Raw genomic sequence first — 16,342 nt, 5'->3', positions numbered from 1 at the left:
AGGAGGCCCCGACCCCGCAGCCAGCCACCGAGAGCCCAAGCGCAAGAATGTTGATTAGTCTCAAACTCCGCCTGCTGGGGAGATAATGACGATGAATAACGTGCATGAGTTGCGGTGGTGGATTGGAAGCTTTTGGATCTTCTACATCAGTTTAGGTGGCACAAATAGGCGGAAACTATGGGATTAATGTTGTGGAACAGTTTTTTTTTTTTTTTTTAATTTGTAAGCCTTTTCACCCAAGACGTCGGTTAGAGTGTCGCGACGTAAGGGTTTGTGAGTTCCAACTGCGCTTTTGTACAGCCGCACTGCTCGACGAGGGCGCGAGGAGACAATCGAACTTCCAATTTTACACAAACGCAGCAGCGCGAGCACACACACACACACACACACACACACACACACACACACACACACACACACACACACACACACACACGGGTGTATTCGTGCGGGCGTTGTTGGATGTGCAAACAAAGATGCCACCATGAGAAGAGCCGCCAGCAGGGTCACCGCTGTGACTTTTGGTCTCGCCCCATTTGCACTGTGGGACAATGCAGCACAAAACACATACCGACATAAAGAGTTTGTCCTTTACTTCTGACGCTCGCCGTCATGATGTTTAGTTTCATCCAAGGTGGCAAAAGTAGTCACATTCTGCACATACACTCTGGTAAAAGCTGAAATGTACTTAAGTAAAAAAAAAAAATTAAAATGTTTGTTTGTTTGTTTGTTTTGGCCATTAATAAAAATATTAATTTGTTTATAATTTTGCAAAAAATAAAAAGTCTGGATCATGACAGCTTTGGCACTATTTATGCTATAGTTTTTTTATTTTTATTATTTATTTTTTTTTCAACTGCAGCACTATCAACTTGTAATCAGTAATACTTGGACAGTCAGCAATTATTGGATGTTTACACTTTTAACAACAGTAACGTAATTATCTACATTTTAGTTTTTCTCTGTACTGAAAACGTACTGAACAGTGGGCACAACAGCAGACTTTAAATAGCTCAACTTGAAGCAACAGCTATAATAAATTATCGGTGAATTACTTTGAACAGCATTTGTGTCTTTTGAACACAAAAAGTAGCAAGCGTGGGTTTTTTTTTCCAACGTAAGTAGAAAGCACAAATATTTGTGTACAAATGTAGGGAGTAAAGGCTAAAAACCGACAACAGTACTTTACTCGAGTAAAGTACAGATACCTGAAAACGGTAACAAAGTATTTATACTTCCCTACCTCCCACCTGTGGGTTTCATAATGGCAAAGCCATCCGCAGGGGGCAAAGCCATCCGCAGGGGTGGAATCGGTCTCGTTTGAGCGTGGACGCGGCGGGACCGCAGGTTCACTCGCGCAGGTGTAGCGAAAGACGATCCGCCTGGCGCCGCAGGGCCCAGCGGAGCTTCTATACCGTGTGGTGACGAGCCGGTGACGAGCAGGTGAAGCCTCGCTGCAGAGGCCCAGCAGGTGTGGATCGATGTGTGAGACTGAGCCGGCCGCGAGCGGGGCGGGAGCTGCGATGGAGTTTCAGCAGAGAGCTGATATTTTCTGCAAGGGGGCTGCAAACAGAGGGCTAAATGGGAGTTTTACTGGAGATGCCTGTCTTGTCTCCAACGACCGAGCCCAAAGTCACTTTAATCTTCTTTCTTATCCATTCTGGTGCACCCACATGCCTGAAAGCATTGAGTTGGTGCCATCTGATTGGCTGATAAGCCCTTTATTCGCCTTTGATGCTTGAAGTAAAATAACTTAGGAATGAACCTGAACGTGTTCATTCCTCATCGAAGAATGAACACGTTCACGTTCAGACTGGTTTACACCCCGCTGTATCTGCCCACGCCTGTGTTCTAACTGAAGAACAGTAGCGGAAGATCAGTCCGACGCTGCTCAACGTAAAGTGACTCGACAAGATCGAGTCGCTTTACGTTCATGCAGGTACAAGGTGCAGGTACAAGGTGCAGGTACAAGGGACGAAACTTCAGTCGCGTTTCTCTCAGTTACTGAAGACGCCGACGGATGAAAACGCACACGCACAATGTCACAATTTTATAAAATAAAACTTTTATTTTATCAAAAGTTGATCATGACAGCAGTAAGATTATGACAATAATATATATATATTTATATATATATAATATATAATGCAAAGAAATGGAATAAAACAGCAACAGAGTATAGGAAAACTAGTGCAAAAAAATCACATACAAAAATATATTGCACTTTGGAGTATCAGGTGGAAGAAGTCATATGTTTGAACAACATTCTCATTGTTTTTTTGTTTTTTTTTTACATTATCATCTGTAAACATTTAAGTCTTTGCCATTCTTGGAGCATATGTCTTAACATCCACATGTAGGAAAAAGCAAGAGAAGCTCTAGTTCAGAAGCCAACAGGCGACTTGTGGTATTTGTTTTTTGTTTTTTTCTTGGTTGGTTGGACTTTTTGTGCTTTCTTTTTTTTTTTTCTTTTTTTTTGTTGCGGTTTTTGTTTCTTTCGAGAACCCTGTCCGGTGGGTTTTTACACCTGGTCTTTTAAACCAACACATTCATACACACATACACACATACACACATACACACACACACACTCACAGACTCACACACATGCATTCAGACACGATTAGAGCTTTGATTTAAGTGCTCGAGGTGTGTTAGAATCGTCAGACGCCGTCTGCGTTTTTTTTTTTTTTTTTTTTTTGTCTTTTCTTTCTTTTTCAAATCTCCGCCTCGTCTCGTTTGGCTGCCCTCGCGGGACGAGGCGGCGTCCACCTGAAGCCTGGCGTCGCGACGGCAAAACCCGAGGGCGAGAAATCCGCGCGCGGGGGTGTGGTGGTGGTGGTGGTGGTGGGGGGGGGGATCTGCCTCCAAAATGTGCCATCGGGATTGAAAGATCTTGCTTGTACGTGTGTGCGTGGAAGTGAGCGCACCACCGACCCCTGCAGAGTAAGAAAGGAACCCCCCCCCCCCGCCCCCGCTGCGAGGACAACAGTAACGGCGGTATGTGCAAAATGGAGTGTGAGGCGGGCGTCTCTCCTCGCGGGGGAGGGGGGGCGCTCTATGCCTCCAGGAGGGGGGTGGGGTGGTCTTACAGTGGCGTAGATCGACGAAAAGAAAAAAAAAAAACATGGTCCACCCACCAACGCCCCCCCCCCCCCTTTCCCATCCCCCACCCTGCCCCTCCCCTCCCCTCCCCTCCTCTCTCCCCTCCCCCCCCCCCTCAGCTGCCTCCCTCCCCCCCTCCGCTGTCAGATCGGAGGAGGGTCTGGCCATGTTTTTATAGCGATACACAATCTGGTGAGAAGCTGGTCGGTCGATGCGGGAGGGACCCCCCCCACTCCCCCTCTCCTCCCCCCGCTCCCAAGGAGCCGAGGGTCCGCTCCTTGTCTTTGCGTGCAGAGAAGCCTTCCGGGGTTTTTCAGCGGGACGGACACGTGTCGGGTCTCCTGATGTCGGCCGCCCGGGACATCTGCACCGAGTCGGGGTAGGGGTCCACCTGTTGGAGGGAGGAGGAGGGTGAGCGGAGGGTGAGCGGAGGGCGTCTGGGTGGCGCCGGAATTGTCGGAATGATTAGAGACCGTAGGAGTCTTGTGGGTGTGGTTTGGCAAAATTTGACCTTTTTTTTTCATTTTTTTTTTTTTACTATTTTATTTATTTTTATAACTTTTTTTGGTCTGTATCTGCATTAAAGTTTACAAAAAAAAATGGTAACTTTATTCTCATTAAAGGTCCAGTGTGTAAACCTTTTAAGGAAGCCATGTGTAGGAGCTTATTGTAATTTTTGTAACATTTGATTTAGTTTTGTTTGGCTTGATTAATATACCTTTAGTAGTTTGAGGTCATGTGAAAACCTCATTATTTTATTTTTAAGGTATTTCATAGCTGGGGCACACAAGGTGATCTGTCCATATATGGGTCTACCAAGCATGAGGGGCTGCACTGGGAAGGGTTTGCAGTTTGTTAAGATTTTACCAAGCCAAATTTTACACACTAAAACCTTTGAAGAAAACCAACGGGCAGCAACCCACCATCCTGCCCATCCATACTCAACAAAATACCCTTTTCTTTTTAAAATGACGAAATTCCTTAACGACCAACGTCACTGTTCGGCGAAAGCACAAAGCCGACACTGCGTGAAGACTGAATGTAGAGACTCTTTAACGAAATAGAGCAAAACTGATGTTGCTACAACAGGAAGCACGGCACATAATCGCGACTATCTCATAAATGTACTCGACTTTTAAAGGGGAGACAAAACAAAAAGACTGCCCCCTGCTGGTGGACCACAGTTATTAAAAAAAGAAATACTGGAAAAAATGCTGGAGTTGAAAAAATAGAATCACATGATTCACAGCTGAGGTAATTAAGGGAGGGTGAACATCACCCCTGTTGGTTGTGCCGACTTGAGATTGCTGTTTTTTTGTTGTTTTTTCTTTTTTTTCGGTCTTTGATCAGTTCACAAGAGTTTGACTGATTTGAAAGCGTCTTTGTTGGGAGTTTGTTTTGGGAAAAATACCCCTGGGCGCTGTTGTGTCCACAAAACCCTCCAAACAGCACCTTTTGAACCTCATTATCATGTTTGTTTGACCCATAAAGAGGACTAGAATTAATGGTAAAGTCACAATGTCATCATTCTATCCATCTGTTGAAAGAGCCAAACATAATTCTCCCAAGCCGCTCCTGCTCTTTGCTATTTATTTATGCGCCAGCGTCTCTACGCCGCCCTATCGGCCGGGGCTTATCTTGCTCACATAGTTCCTGTGAGGTCGTCAGAGGGCGCGCGCGCGTGTGTGCGTGCGTGAGTGCGTGCGTGCGTGCGGCTGGGGCGTGGGGAGTCAACTGTACCTCAGAGTAGAGTGGCGGTGGCAGATATCTGAACTCTGTGATGTATGTTTGGAGAGATCCCAGGTTGTCGTCGTCAGCGCACGAACTATCGCAGCCCTGCAGGCAGTCGCGCCTCTGGGACTCCGATATGGCCAGGTCGCTGTAGCTCGGCGGCGCTGCGGCGTGCAAAGGAGAGGGGAGCCGCGTCAGTCGCGTTTGGGACGACAGACGCAAACGCGACCGACCGGGAACTGAAATGAACGCCGCGGGATTAAGTTTACTGTACACACCTTCGGGTCTCTCCTGGAGGCCCAGCCAGCTCAGCGAGCTGCAGTTGCTGCTGATGCTGGAGGTGCGGGTGGCGCAGGCGTGCAGAGGGATGGTCCCGATCACCAGGGGCAGGGAGAGAGACAGGTTCAGGCCGCCGGGGACGTCCACGTACACCTGCGGGTACAAAAAAAAAAAAAACCCGTATGAGGAGGAGCGGTTCGTTCGAGGACGAAGGAATCCGTCTTTGCCGGCTGACCCCCGCGTGCCTCCGCGCAGTCAGAGTGACGCCTTTCTGTCACAGAGGTTGGCAAAGAGGTCGGAGGAGAATGTCACAGGAAGCTTTTCTTCACCGAGGCGTTCCCTCTATTCTCACGCGGCTTGAGAAAGCTCGGGCCCGACGAGCGCTTTTGAACATCCTGTTAAGAAGACGGAGGAAGCGAGATGGAACGAACGGCCCCCCCTTCCTTCCTCCTGACAACACCCGTGGCTACTCCATCTAAACCATCGCTGACGTTATTGACACTGGAGGTTTAACATTAAGAGTTACCCGACGGCCTGAAGAGAAATAAAGGCCACGTGACCGAGCTCCGAACAAAACACAAACACCTGCTTTGTCTACGTCCTCTCAGGAAAATGATGAGAAACTCAAAGACTTTGTCCTGCCGTGCTTCTATTTATCCATCCACGACATGCTAAAATTTCTAAATTAAAACTTCAAAACTTTAGAGGCCCACTGTGTATCATATAGAGGGATATATTGGCGTTGAATTCACCTGTTTGGTACGTTGTGGGTCATACCAAAGACTGTAAAAATGGTACCCAGTGCCTCCCTGCTGGGGTCAAATGCAGAGGACAAATTTCCCATCCTTCGCGATGTGACAATCGCTGGGACTTTATATTGCAACACCACCAGTGTTGTTGGGATTACTCCATAAAAGTAGTCCACCTACTAATTACTGATTACTCCTTTAAAAAGTAATCTAATTAATTCTTTTAACTACTTTTTTCAGAAGTAATCAATTACTAATTCCTTTGGTTTAAAAAAGGATAAAGCAACGGTTGAGAACGTCTCGTTTCCTGCACACAACGCACAACGAACCACGATATTCTTTCATTTAGACGACATGAACTCAAAACAATGTTTGTCGTCGCATATCAATGATCGCCAATCTGCGACATCGTTGTTTTTGGTTGTTTTTCTAAATTTCAGACATGTAGATAATGTTTAGCTTGCAAAATATACCAGAAAAGTAATGGTATCGTTACTTAATGAAGTAAATATGACATAATTACCGTCATACTATCCCACCATAAATCCCATTACATTACTCCGTTACTAAAAAAAAAGTAGTTCAATTACGGTAGTGGATTACTTAGTAATGGATTACTCGTCAACACTGAACACCACACACCTGCAGCAAATCTATAGCAGTGCGTGTGATATAATTAGATACATATCAGTATCTCAATAAGTCTGTGGGGTTTATGACTGATTAACATTGAGGTCAGCGGCGGCATGTAATGTTGCCGAATCCAAGAGCTGTTGGATAAAGCGTCGGATTTTGCACGCCACACAAACGTCCGCCTTTGATTGTTTGTGTGCGTCAAGGCCGACGTGACTCACCACGACCGCGTACTCCACTTTGATGATGGGACAGTCAAGGATGGACGGGGACACCGGGGGGATCTTGAGCATTTTGCCCTCCCAGCTCTGGCTCCTCCCCTGAGCCAGCGGGTCCCCCCTGAGATTGGACACCAGCTGCTGGATCTGCTTGCCCTTCCCCTTGGCGAAGAAGGTTTGGTTTTGGTAAAGGGCGGCTTTGGGCACCACCACCCGGGAGGAGCAGTTCTCCACCTCGGCGAAGATTTGTATGGACTCGCCTTGGAGAAAAGGGAAACGAGATCAGCCCATTCGACTGAGAGAGAAGGGGGATAAGTCAAAAGGGAAAAAAAGATGGAGAATAAGAGAGTAGAGGCACACGGGGAGGGTCGGCCTTACCTGGTGTGTAGCCCTTTCGTTCGATTTTGGCACTGAGGGAGATGGGGCCCGAGGCGCAGAACCAGCAGCACAGCGTTTTCTCCTTCGTGCCAGCCTGGGGAGCCTGTGAGGAGACAGTGGGACAATTCAGAAATAAAAGACGTGTGCGGAAGAGGACTGGGAACAGATTGACTGGCTCCCCGCAAAGGCAAGCGTTGCTTCGACTACAATGGAGGCAAAACTTTAAAATATAAATATAGGCCCCTTCCCAAGAAGAGTGAATCCACAGCTTGGCATGAGCGACGGTTAACTTGAAAACAAGCTCGGCCCTGGTTTGTCGAACCGGAGCCAAAAGAGCATCGCGTGCAAGTGTGCCTACCAGCAGCAGCGGCGTGTTGATGTCGATGTGCTCAAACACAATGAACTCTTTCTTCGCTCTGACGGGGAGCAGCCATGGACGGTGGAGTTCAGCTTTCACCCAGTACCTCACGCTGCCGTGCTTCCCTTCGAAGGAAGTGGCCAGAGCCCTGACAAGACGAGACAGAGAGGGCATGGAAGTGAGAGGAAGCGGGGGCGGGCCGGGCCTGGGCTTGCAAGAATTGTAAATACTCGTATGTATGACACACAGGAGGAGAAGGAGGAGGAGGAGGAGGAGGAGGAGGAGGAGGAGGAGAAGAAGAAGAAGAAGAAGAAGAAGAAGAAGCTCAGGCTCCATGAGTTATTTCACGTGGCATAATTAGATTGCTATTAGGCTCGAAACGAGTGACATGGGGAACACATAATTGGTGTGCTCCCCCCATTAGTTTGGGATACTTTACAAATGCCACGCTGACCTATCAACTGGTTTCCTCCTTAACCACAAAGAAATGATTGTTTACGTCCTCAAGGCAGTTGATACACTTCGTATATATAGATTTTATGGCTTCTTTCTTTGCTAATGTATGCTTAAAAGTGCACTAAAAGACATGCGCACTGTCTGTTTTTATTGAGCGTGTCATTATCAAATAAATATTTAGCGCACGGTTCCAAGGATGATACGCATCGTTCCCCCATTAATATGCTTCCTGCACTTTAAGGGTTTCTCTCCACTGATAGTTAAGAAATTTGGCCGCTTATCAGTAGAGCACAGCTGCTTTATTCTGCCGGGATCGTGGCTCTCACAGCATAGTTTCAGTACATTGAGTTTTTACTGGTGCTTTTGCTATGGACAAAAAAGCCATGTTGCTAACAAGGCTAGCAAAACAGAGACGTTACGCAGGGAAACTTTTTTAGCCTGAAGGGAAAACGGTGCATTTCTCAGGGGACAATGAGGTCAGGTGATCTAGAGAATTTGGAGGGGAAAAAAAACCACAGCAACGTCTGGAGAAATTAAACATAATTACAGACAGCCGAGTCAATGTACTCACATTTGAGGCAGGTTGAAACTGAAGGCAAACTCGTGTAATCCGGTGTGCAGAACTGTCACACTCTCGTCCGGACATTCCTCCTCTGTAAAAGACAGGAGAAGAAGAAATAAAGAGACGTTTCAGAATACACCTGCGGTCTGTTGACCCAGCACGTCACGTATTCTTAATGCACAAAAGACTTTTTCACTTCACCTCGGAGGGTTTAGTTCCAACTGTTAGAGGCATGTAAGAAGAGAATAAAGAGTACAGTAAGCACAGAAAGAACGTGAACAGGAAGGGGAGAGGTGTTGACAATGTCTGGGTTCGTTTACTCAAACTGGAAACTGTGCAACAGTGAACCTATGAGCACTATGTGTAGGATTTAATGTCAGAGCGAGTCAGAAGTGCATATTTATTGCCAATCCCCATTTGTGGCCGCCCCACTGGATCTTAAATTTTTTTCCGTTTTTTTTTTTTTTTTTTTTTAAGCTGTGCTGTCAGAGTGATAATACACAACGCTGAGCAGATCCACACTTGGGCCACTGTAGATATATTACGACACAATGAGGCCGTCTCCTTCCAAAGTCACCCACTCTTGATGTAAATATAAACACTTATTATCGGCAATTGAAAACACAACTGCTATGTACTTTTGGTTGACCTTATCTGACTTAAGTGCTTTGTACTTCGTTCCTTGCCAATGGATCCCTTCATGTGTTCCACACAGGACCTTTTGAAGGATTTGATTAAAACAAGAGTACAACGCGAGTGAATGGGATGTCTGAGACTGGACTTTATGGGAGGGGGATTAGACGAAGCAAGTCACCTTATTTCCGCCATGCTCTATTTCGAGCAGCCTCAGACGGTTCCGCTTCTCGCGGACTCTGAAGTTGCGTTCTCTCTAACTTGGCCGTGTTTGTTTCACATTTAATGGGGAATTTCCTCCGCCCAGCATTAATTTGTACGACCTTATTTCCCAGCCAAACAGGAAATGTGATGTTTGACTTGACCTATATTGCGAGGAGGGCTCAATACTGAAGGCATGTGCGCTATTATACGGCGTCAAAGTTTGGCGAAGGAGCCGCCGAGAGACACACGCCCCGCGGAGAAAAGAAAACGGCCTCTTATCACTTCCTCATTTCTTCTGTTATTGTTTGCATTTCAGATTCGACCCTGCTCAACTTCTGTTTCCTGCCACCTCAGCACTCGCTTCGCCCCAGCCAGCCAGCACAGCCCGCAGCGTCTCCGTCTCCTCTCTCTCTTTTTCCGCTCAGCGCGTGTGTGTTTGTGGTAGGGCCGAGCTGTCATAAACAGCTTGCGAGCCTAACGTGTGTGTGTGTGTGTGTGTGTGTGTGTGTGCGCGCGCGAGCGCGCGCGCCCGCCCACCGGCCCGCCTCCGCCGGTTAAGTCACCGGCGACGCAGAGCAGAAGCAGGAGTAGACCGGTATGAACCAGACTGAGCAGCTTCCTCCTCCGGCTGGAAACTCCAACGCACGCACTACAACTCGGCCGCCCATTGGCTGGCCGCATGACGCGGCGCTCGCACGCCGGCCCCCTGATTGGCTGGCCCGCGACAAGCCCCTGCCCACATTTGTACTGCCATGTGGTTAGACGGGTGGAGACGGATACGGCCGGGACGGGAGGGGACGGTGCTGGGGCTCCACTGTCACACTAACCGTGAACTTTTAGGTCGGGCTTGAGGAGGCGCACACGTGAAGCCGTGAATGGAATTTGAAATTGTGATTAAAAAAAACAAAACAAAAAAAAACGACCAAAAATGTAAACCCCAGACAAGTCCGGACATGCTGTTTATAACAAGAACATACAGCATTTAGCAACGAAAAACACGACAGCCTATCAACGCCGTTTTAGGACCTCAAGCAGTTGATGGCATGATGAATAGTAGATGAGTGGAAGGAGCTGCTCAGAGGCCTTAAGAGTCGTGTAGTATTCGTAAAAAGGCCTGGCTCGTCCTGTAGTCTTCACATGATTAAAGTCCCACAATTTAAGCACAGACATGTATGTTAAGACATTGCTTTCGTCTTTCTTTTTTTTTTCTTCAAAAGGCTAACAGCGGGTAAGGTTTGAAACAACCGTAGGCGAACCAGGCCATTTTTAAAAATCAATCTAAGAGAAAGGCTGTTGACATTTTAAGTAAACAAAGCAAGTCACAGTGAACTTTTCGCAAAGCCGTTTACCCAAATCAAAAGTCGATATTGGCCGGCACGTTGGCAAGTCCCTCACGTCCCCGACCTCTGAGACAACCTTTATTTAAATTCGCTATTTGCCCTGCGATGAGAGATGACTCAAAACACCACCAGTTACAACCTTCACAGTGGGTGGGGGGCTGGAGGGGGGGACAGTACCACCCAACACTGTCTGCTTTTATCTTGACCCTTGACCCCGACCAAACGTTTCAATCCTCGACTGAACAGGGTGTGGACAAACAAAGGAGCTTAATGTTTAAATACTAGAAGCCAGAGTCAAATGATAACATTTATTTTAGTGCAAGTCAACCAAATGAATCAGCATCTTCACATTCCAGAATTATGACAGATTCTAGCATAAAACTTCAGGCTGATGCATCGTTCACGCACGCACGCACGCACGCACGCACGCACGCATACACACACTGAGCGGGCCCTCCCTCCCTCCCTCCCTCCCTCCCTCCCTCTCTGGCAGTTTCTGAACAGGTTTGAACCGCTTCGAACAAAGGGAGTTGCCTGATCTAGCCTACTTCAGATGTCATCATTCAAACTGTTCCTTCTCCTGCACTTTGCCTCGATGTCAAAGCACACAAAAAAACCCAAAACGAAACAAAAAAAATCTCAATCTCAATCTTATCGGCTCTGATCGTTTGGTCGCAGGTCGTCTCGCGCGTGGACCGCAACTTTCCCACCCGCCTCGAACCATCATCATTCCTAAGGTAAAAAAAAAAAAAAAAGAAAAGAAAGAAAGAAAGAAAGAAGGAAGAAAAGAAAAAAGAAATGTATGGAAGGTTAGGGGACGCCGTGCTTGCGAGACATCAGGACTCAGAACTCATTGTGAACAGGAACGGCGGAACCGGTTTGATCTGGCAGCAGCGCGGATGTCAATGGACGCGGTTGCGATGTACCGCATCAGCTATCAGCTGTTGCATCAGCACCACTGCCGCTGATGGTCTGCGCGTCTTTCCCTCGGCAGGGGGAGAAGCGCGGCGGTGTAAATAAAATAGAATTGAATAAAACAAACAAAAAAAAAAATAAGAGAGAGATCGACCTCAACACGCCAACTCACGAATGCACCCGTGGCGCAACGAACGCGAGTGGTCGCTTGTTTTGGAAGTTTTGCAAGGCAGGCAGGGGCTGCCGCCGCATACACGCACTGCGACAACACACAACCAGGCGCAGAACCGCGGGGGGACTCGCTCACCTCTTTCCTCCCCGATCAAGGTGTCGTAGTGGTGCAGGTATTCCACCTCCTCGGTGTAGTTCTGGGTGTACGCCGTGTGGGCTCCGCCGTTCCTCGACTCGGTCCAGCGCACCTTGGCCACCCCTCTCGCCACTATGTCCAGGCTCTTGACGCGCACATCCCCGGCCACGTCCACCACCACCCGGCCGGACACCAGGTCTCCGCCGGAGAACACGGGCAGGTTGTTCTCGTTCAGGGTGTCAAAGTAGATCCCCAAGGCCCTCACTTTGCCCAGCACCATGTCGCCGCCCGAGCGAAAAACACACCAGGGGCGGCAATTGTGAAGGAGGAGAAGGAGAGACGGAGAGGGAGGGAAGCCCTAACGAGTCTGTTGGAAAGAGAAGTTGTGAGTTGAGCCGTGCACCGGCGCAAACACACACGCTTGCGCCGAGCTTCAGGTGCCCAGCACGGAGCCGGGTCTTCGGTGGTGCCCGCGACGGGTCATCTGGCTGAGGCACTCGGATGCCGACTTGGGTCTCGCGATCTCCGCTGCCGCTCGGCTCCGCTCGGCTCGGCTCGGCTCGGCTCTCCTCCCGCTGCGCTCGGCTCTCTCCGGTCCTGTCTGCTGCCGTCCGCCTCCAGCCGATGCGCTCTTAAAGCCTCTGCGCGCCGACGCGGCACCACTGAGCATGTGCGCGCCGGGCGCCGGGCGTTACGTCGAGATACGCGCGCATGGATGGCACCTCGCGGGAGATATCGTGAGGGGTGGGGGGGAGCCCGAACCAGGGGGGGAGGGCTCGGGGAGTTACATGTGAAACTCTTTGGAGATCTGACGCCTTTTTCCCCCTCAGGACTTCTTGGTTTAAAGACGGATTCCCCACTTTGGAATTCTGAGATTAAAGGCGCAAACTTCAGAGCAGGTTTTCTTGGGGGGGGGGGGGGGGGGGTTGGAGGTGGTGAGGTCACGTAGGGATTAGAGGGAGGCGACAGGAGAAGGGGGGAAATGAGGTGAACTGCCGGATAGTGTTGGTCGAGTGGATGGACGTGGAAGAAGGAATGGAAAAGGTGCTTGGAACTGGAGAGAAAACACAGACTGACAGTGTTTCAACACTTTGAAGCACACGTGCCGTGTTTGTTGACTTATTATTATTATTTTTTAAAATGCAATAATGTCAAAGGCTTAGAACCAAAATAGAACGTTTTTTCACAAAAGAACTCATCAGTTCCTTTTGTCTTATTTCCATCCCATGCAGGGGCAGAGGTGCGTGGTGGCCAGTGGTGGAGGGGTCATTTGATGCAAGGCCTTAGACTTCCACACTAGAACATCTCACACCATATTTTGTTAATGGATGTACAGTATCTTTTTTTTTTTTTTTTTTTTTTTTAAACTATCTATTAATATTTTATGCAATTAATATGTATAATAGTTCTGACTTGGTGACTGGCCTGGATTTTGTTCGTAGTGGAAACAACAGAAATTTCATCCAACACTAACCGGAATCCTAGGACAGTAGGGACAAGCTGATATTGGCTCATTATTGATATTAACGTTGGTGAAGAAACATAATAAATACATAAAAAAAAAATCAAACAATTAGAAGTAGTAGTCATTTCAGAAATCTACTTACTGCCTCCCCTAGAGTCATGATCTCACCCAGTGACCTGCAAGGATATATTTCTGACTGTGCCACTGCATGTGCTCGGTTAGCAGGTTGTCTTAACCACGATGGGCAGTACAAGTGGTGCAGAATCTGTTCTTTAATTCAGGAAGAAGAAGAAAAAAATCAAAACATCAGGTACTGGCCTGACCTAAATGGCAGGGAAGGCTATTACCAGCTTTGCTAAGTAGGCTAATACATGCAGTCTTTCGACTTGGTATGCTGGAAACAACAAATACAATTTAACAGCTTGGAAAATAGAAAATGTTGTGGAAAAAAAGGATTTCATAATGCCAGTTTTGCCTTGACTTGAACTGAACTGGGAGAAAAAAAATACACTTGACCTAAAAAGAAGAGAATTGTGACATAGAAGTGATGACTTCAATTAATTACATGACGTTCGCGAAAAACAAAGGCCCTTTAGTGATAAAGGTCACTTCCGTTTTGGCTGAGCTGCTCGCTCCCGCGAGAGGCACGCGTTTCTCACGAGATGCACGGAACTCAACGTAACACCGGCCCGGCTGGCTCCGCGTCCTCCGACAGGTACACGCAAGCTGCGACTCCTCTCACCCTCCGGGCAGGTTGGAGCCACTCAAGTGTTTGAGATGAAGTGATGCAGGGAGGGAGGTTGCAGGGACAGCCAGACGACGTCATGATCTTTGAGAGTGCAGCTGTAGCTACTGGACTTATATTTAATTGAAGGCATTTCTAAGTTTTCTTCAGCTCCGTTTGTTCCTTCAATTATTTTTTTTTTATTTCCTCTCCAAAGTGATTCCTGTGGGGGTTGGGCTCCCAGAACCAGCCATAGAACGGAGGTACCATTTTCCAATTAGAGGCAAAATGTCTTTAAATAACCGAGAACAAAGCTCTACAGCCTGACTCTCGAATATTAAATCAACAAATTAGCTCAGTCAAATGAGCAAACCAGCCAGAGCCGGCCTGCGGTTGATTACTTTGTGTTTGGGGGCCCCTGTTTGAAACCTCGCAAGCGTCTCACTCACAAACACAGCGGGGAGGAGTCTGCAGACCTTGAAGTGACCCAGTTTGACTGACAGGAGGGCGTTTGTTCGCAAAGAGTTACATGTTAGAGTTGCAACCCTCCTCCGTAACTCTCTGACCCTGGTTAACGCCGGCTCGAACCTGTCTGTCATCTGTATTGTTCTGATGCCAGGTTACGTAACGCATCGTCTCGTCGTCCTAAACGCTGGGTCTGCAGATGCGAGGCGATAAGATTGCATATCACGCTTCCAGGAACGTGGACTCAGACGTATTCGATTAAGGACCTCTGAGAAGAATCACCCCACTGGATGCTAACGAGACGTGCAGCTACGCTAAACAGGCCCCAGCCGCAGCCGTGTGATAAAGATCAACAGTGTTAAGCGCCGTAGCCAAGCAAGTTTTAACTGGTTCCAGGTCTGCTGTGGTCCAGTGGAGTTGTTTTTTTTCTCTCTTTCTGGCGTGGCCGACACGTGTGAGCGTGTGACTCCACATGGTTTAAAGAGTTCCTATCAGGCAGCAGAGGACGATGCAAACCATCCAGGGTGCCACATCAGCAGCGGTTTGAGTTTTCTTTATCAATGTCCTTCGGGCTTTTAAAGGTCAAGTGTGTAAAATTTGTGATCCTTATATTTGTAAAAGCTTAATATACTGCCTGTAAAAACATTAATGAAAGTGTATACTCACAGTAAAATAAAAGTAATTTGGTTTTCCTACCAGTAGGATGAATCTTATTTATATACACGGATATACAAGTCTTAGTCTCAGTTAGTTGCCATCTTACATTTCATATTTAGGGTGAACACTCATTTCCTCAAATAAACCAATGAAGAAGGTGAATGAGGTATCCAAGTTTGTGTCCGCAGGCCACCGTAGTTCACTGGCAAACCTTGGAGAGGGCGGCGGAGTGAGTAAGAGTGCACTTTCTTCTCAAAATCTCCAAAAAATTACACAATTAGCCTTCAACGCATCAAAATGTTTTCGAGTCTATTCAAAAGTGACTGTATGAGATCTGACTTCATCACCGAAAGCTGGAGGGGCCCAGCACTGGACTGACTTGCAACGCATACAAAGGATGGAACAACAAGACCGGAACTGTTTTGTGGACAGTTTCGAGTGACGACAACATCCAAACGAGAGGACGCCCCTCTCGCTATTCCGTCTACGTAAAGTACGTGATTGTCGTGCTTATTGTGGAAACATCGTGTTGAGCAGCATCATTATTATTCTTACTGTAATTTAAGGTTGACCGTAGTGCGACTGTCAGCTGTCACTTGATCATTATTTTGATCCCAGCATAAGAATAACAAAAAAAGCACCATGTGCATGAGGTGATTTATTTTAATATGACGGATGAATAATGATCTAGGTCCAAATGATTTGTTTTCCCATTTTCAAGTGTGCAAACACAGAATGTCCCTGGATTCAGCAGATGACTCGTGATGGCTCAAAGATGTGAGCTTGCGGATCGTCCAGACGTGGACACAGAGAGACCACGGAAATTGCTGGTGTTTGTGCTCACACTCAGAAGGCCAGCGCTCACCATCTGTTCTTGTGTCACTTTAAGTTATTTGATAAAAGAAAGTTTTGTGTTTTTAAGAAATGGAGCTAATTCCATTTATATCACTTCCTTCGGTGCCAGCGAAGTCCACCCATTGTCTTTTAAACTGCCTTTTTTTTTTCTCTCTCTCTGTCTCCCTCTCTCTCAATTTTCATCTTTTTGAAGTATTCACGGTTTTCTTGCAGCTGGCTGTAGGGGAAAACATGTTTAGATTAGTCGGATATAAAAGTTTTAATCGAACGAGGCTTCCCACAAGTCATTCCTCACGGGCCGCAGCTCT

At 47.5% G+C, this 16,342-nt stretch overlaps 1 protein-coding gene across 1 annotated transcript; it reads right to left on the bottom strand.

The window, feature by feature from the left end:
• Positions 1-3,220: 3,220 nt before the first annotated feature.
• Positions 3,221-12,601, bottom strand: LOC142890573 (arrestin domain-containing protein 3-like). The gene is made up of 8 exons (XM_076029758.1): positions 11,869-12,601; positions 8,479-8,560; positions 7,452-7,599; positions 7,094-7,196; positions 6,719-6,975; positions 5,115-5,268; positions 4,846-5,000; positions 3,221-3,496 (listed from the first exon to the last, which is right to left on the bottom strand). Exons 1-8 carry the CDS (start codon positions 12,146-12,148, stop codon positions 3,419-3,421), a joined length of 1,257 nt encoding a protein of 418 aa, XP_075885873.1. The 5' UTR covers positions 12,149-12,601; the 3' UTR covers positions 3,221-3,418.
• Between the last annotated feature and the right edge of the window lie 3,741 nt (positions 12,602-16,342).

Source organism: Nelusetta ayraudi, unplaced genomic scaffold (genome assembly GCF_046127955.1).
Source record: "Nelusetta ayraudi isolate G7.1 ecotype Tasmania unplaced genomic scaffold, CSIRO-AGI_Nayr_v1 ptg000026l, whole genome shotgun sequence".
Lineage (NCBI taxonomy): Eukaryota > Metazoa > Chordata > Actinopteri > Tetraodontiformes > Monacanthidae > Nelusetta > Nelusetta ayraudi.
Note: the sequence above shows the minus strand (reverse complement) of the source record. Positions and strands in the feature narration are given on the sequence as shown.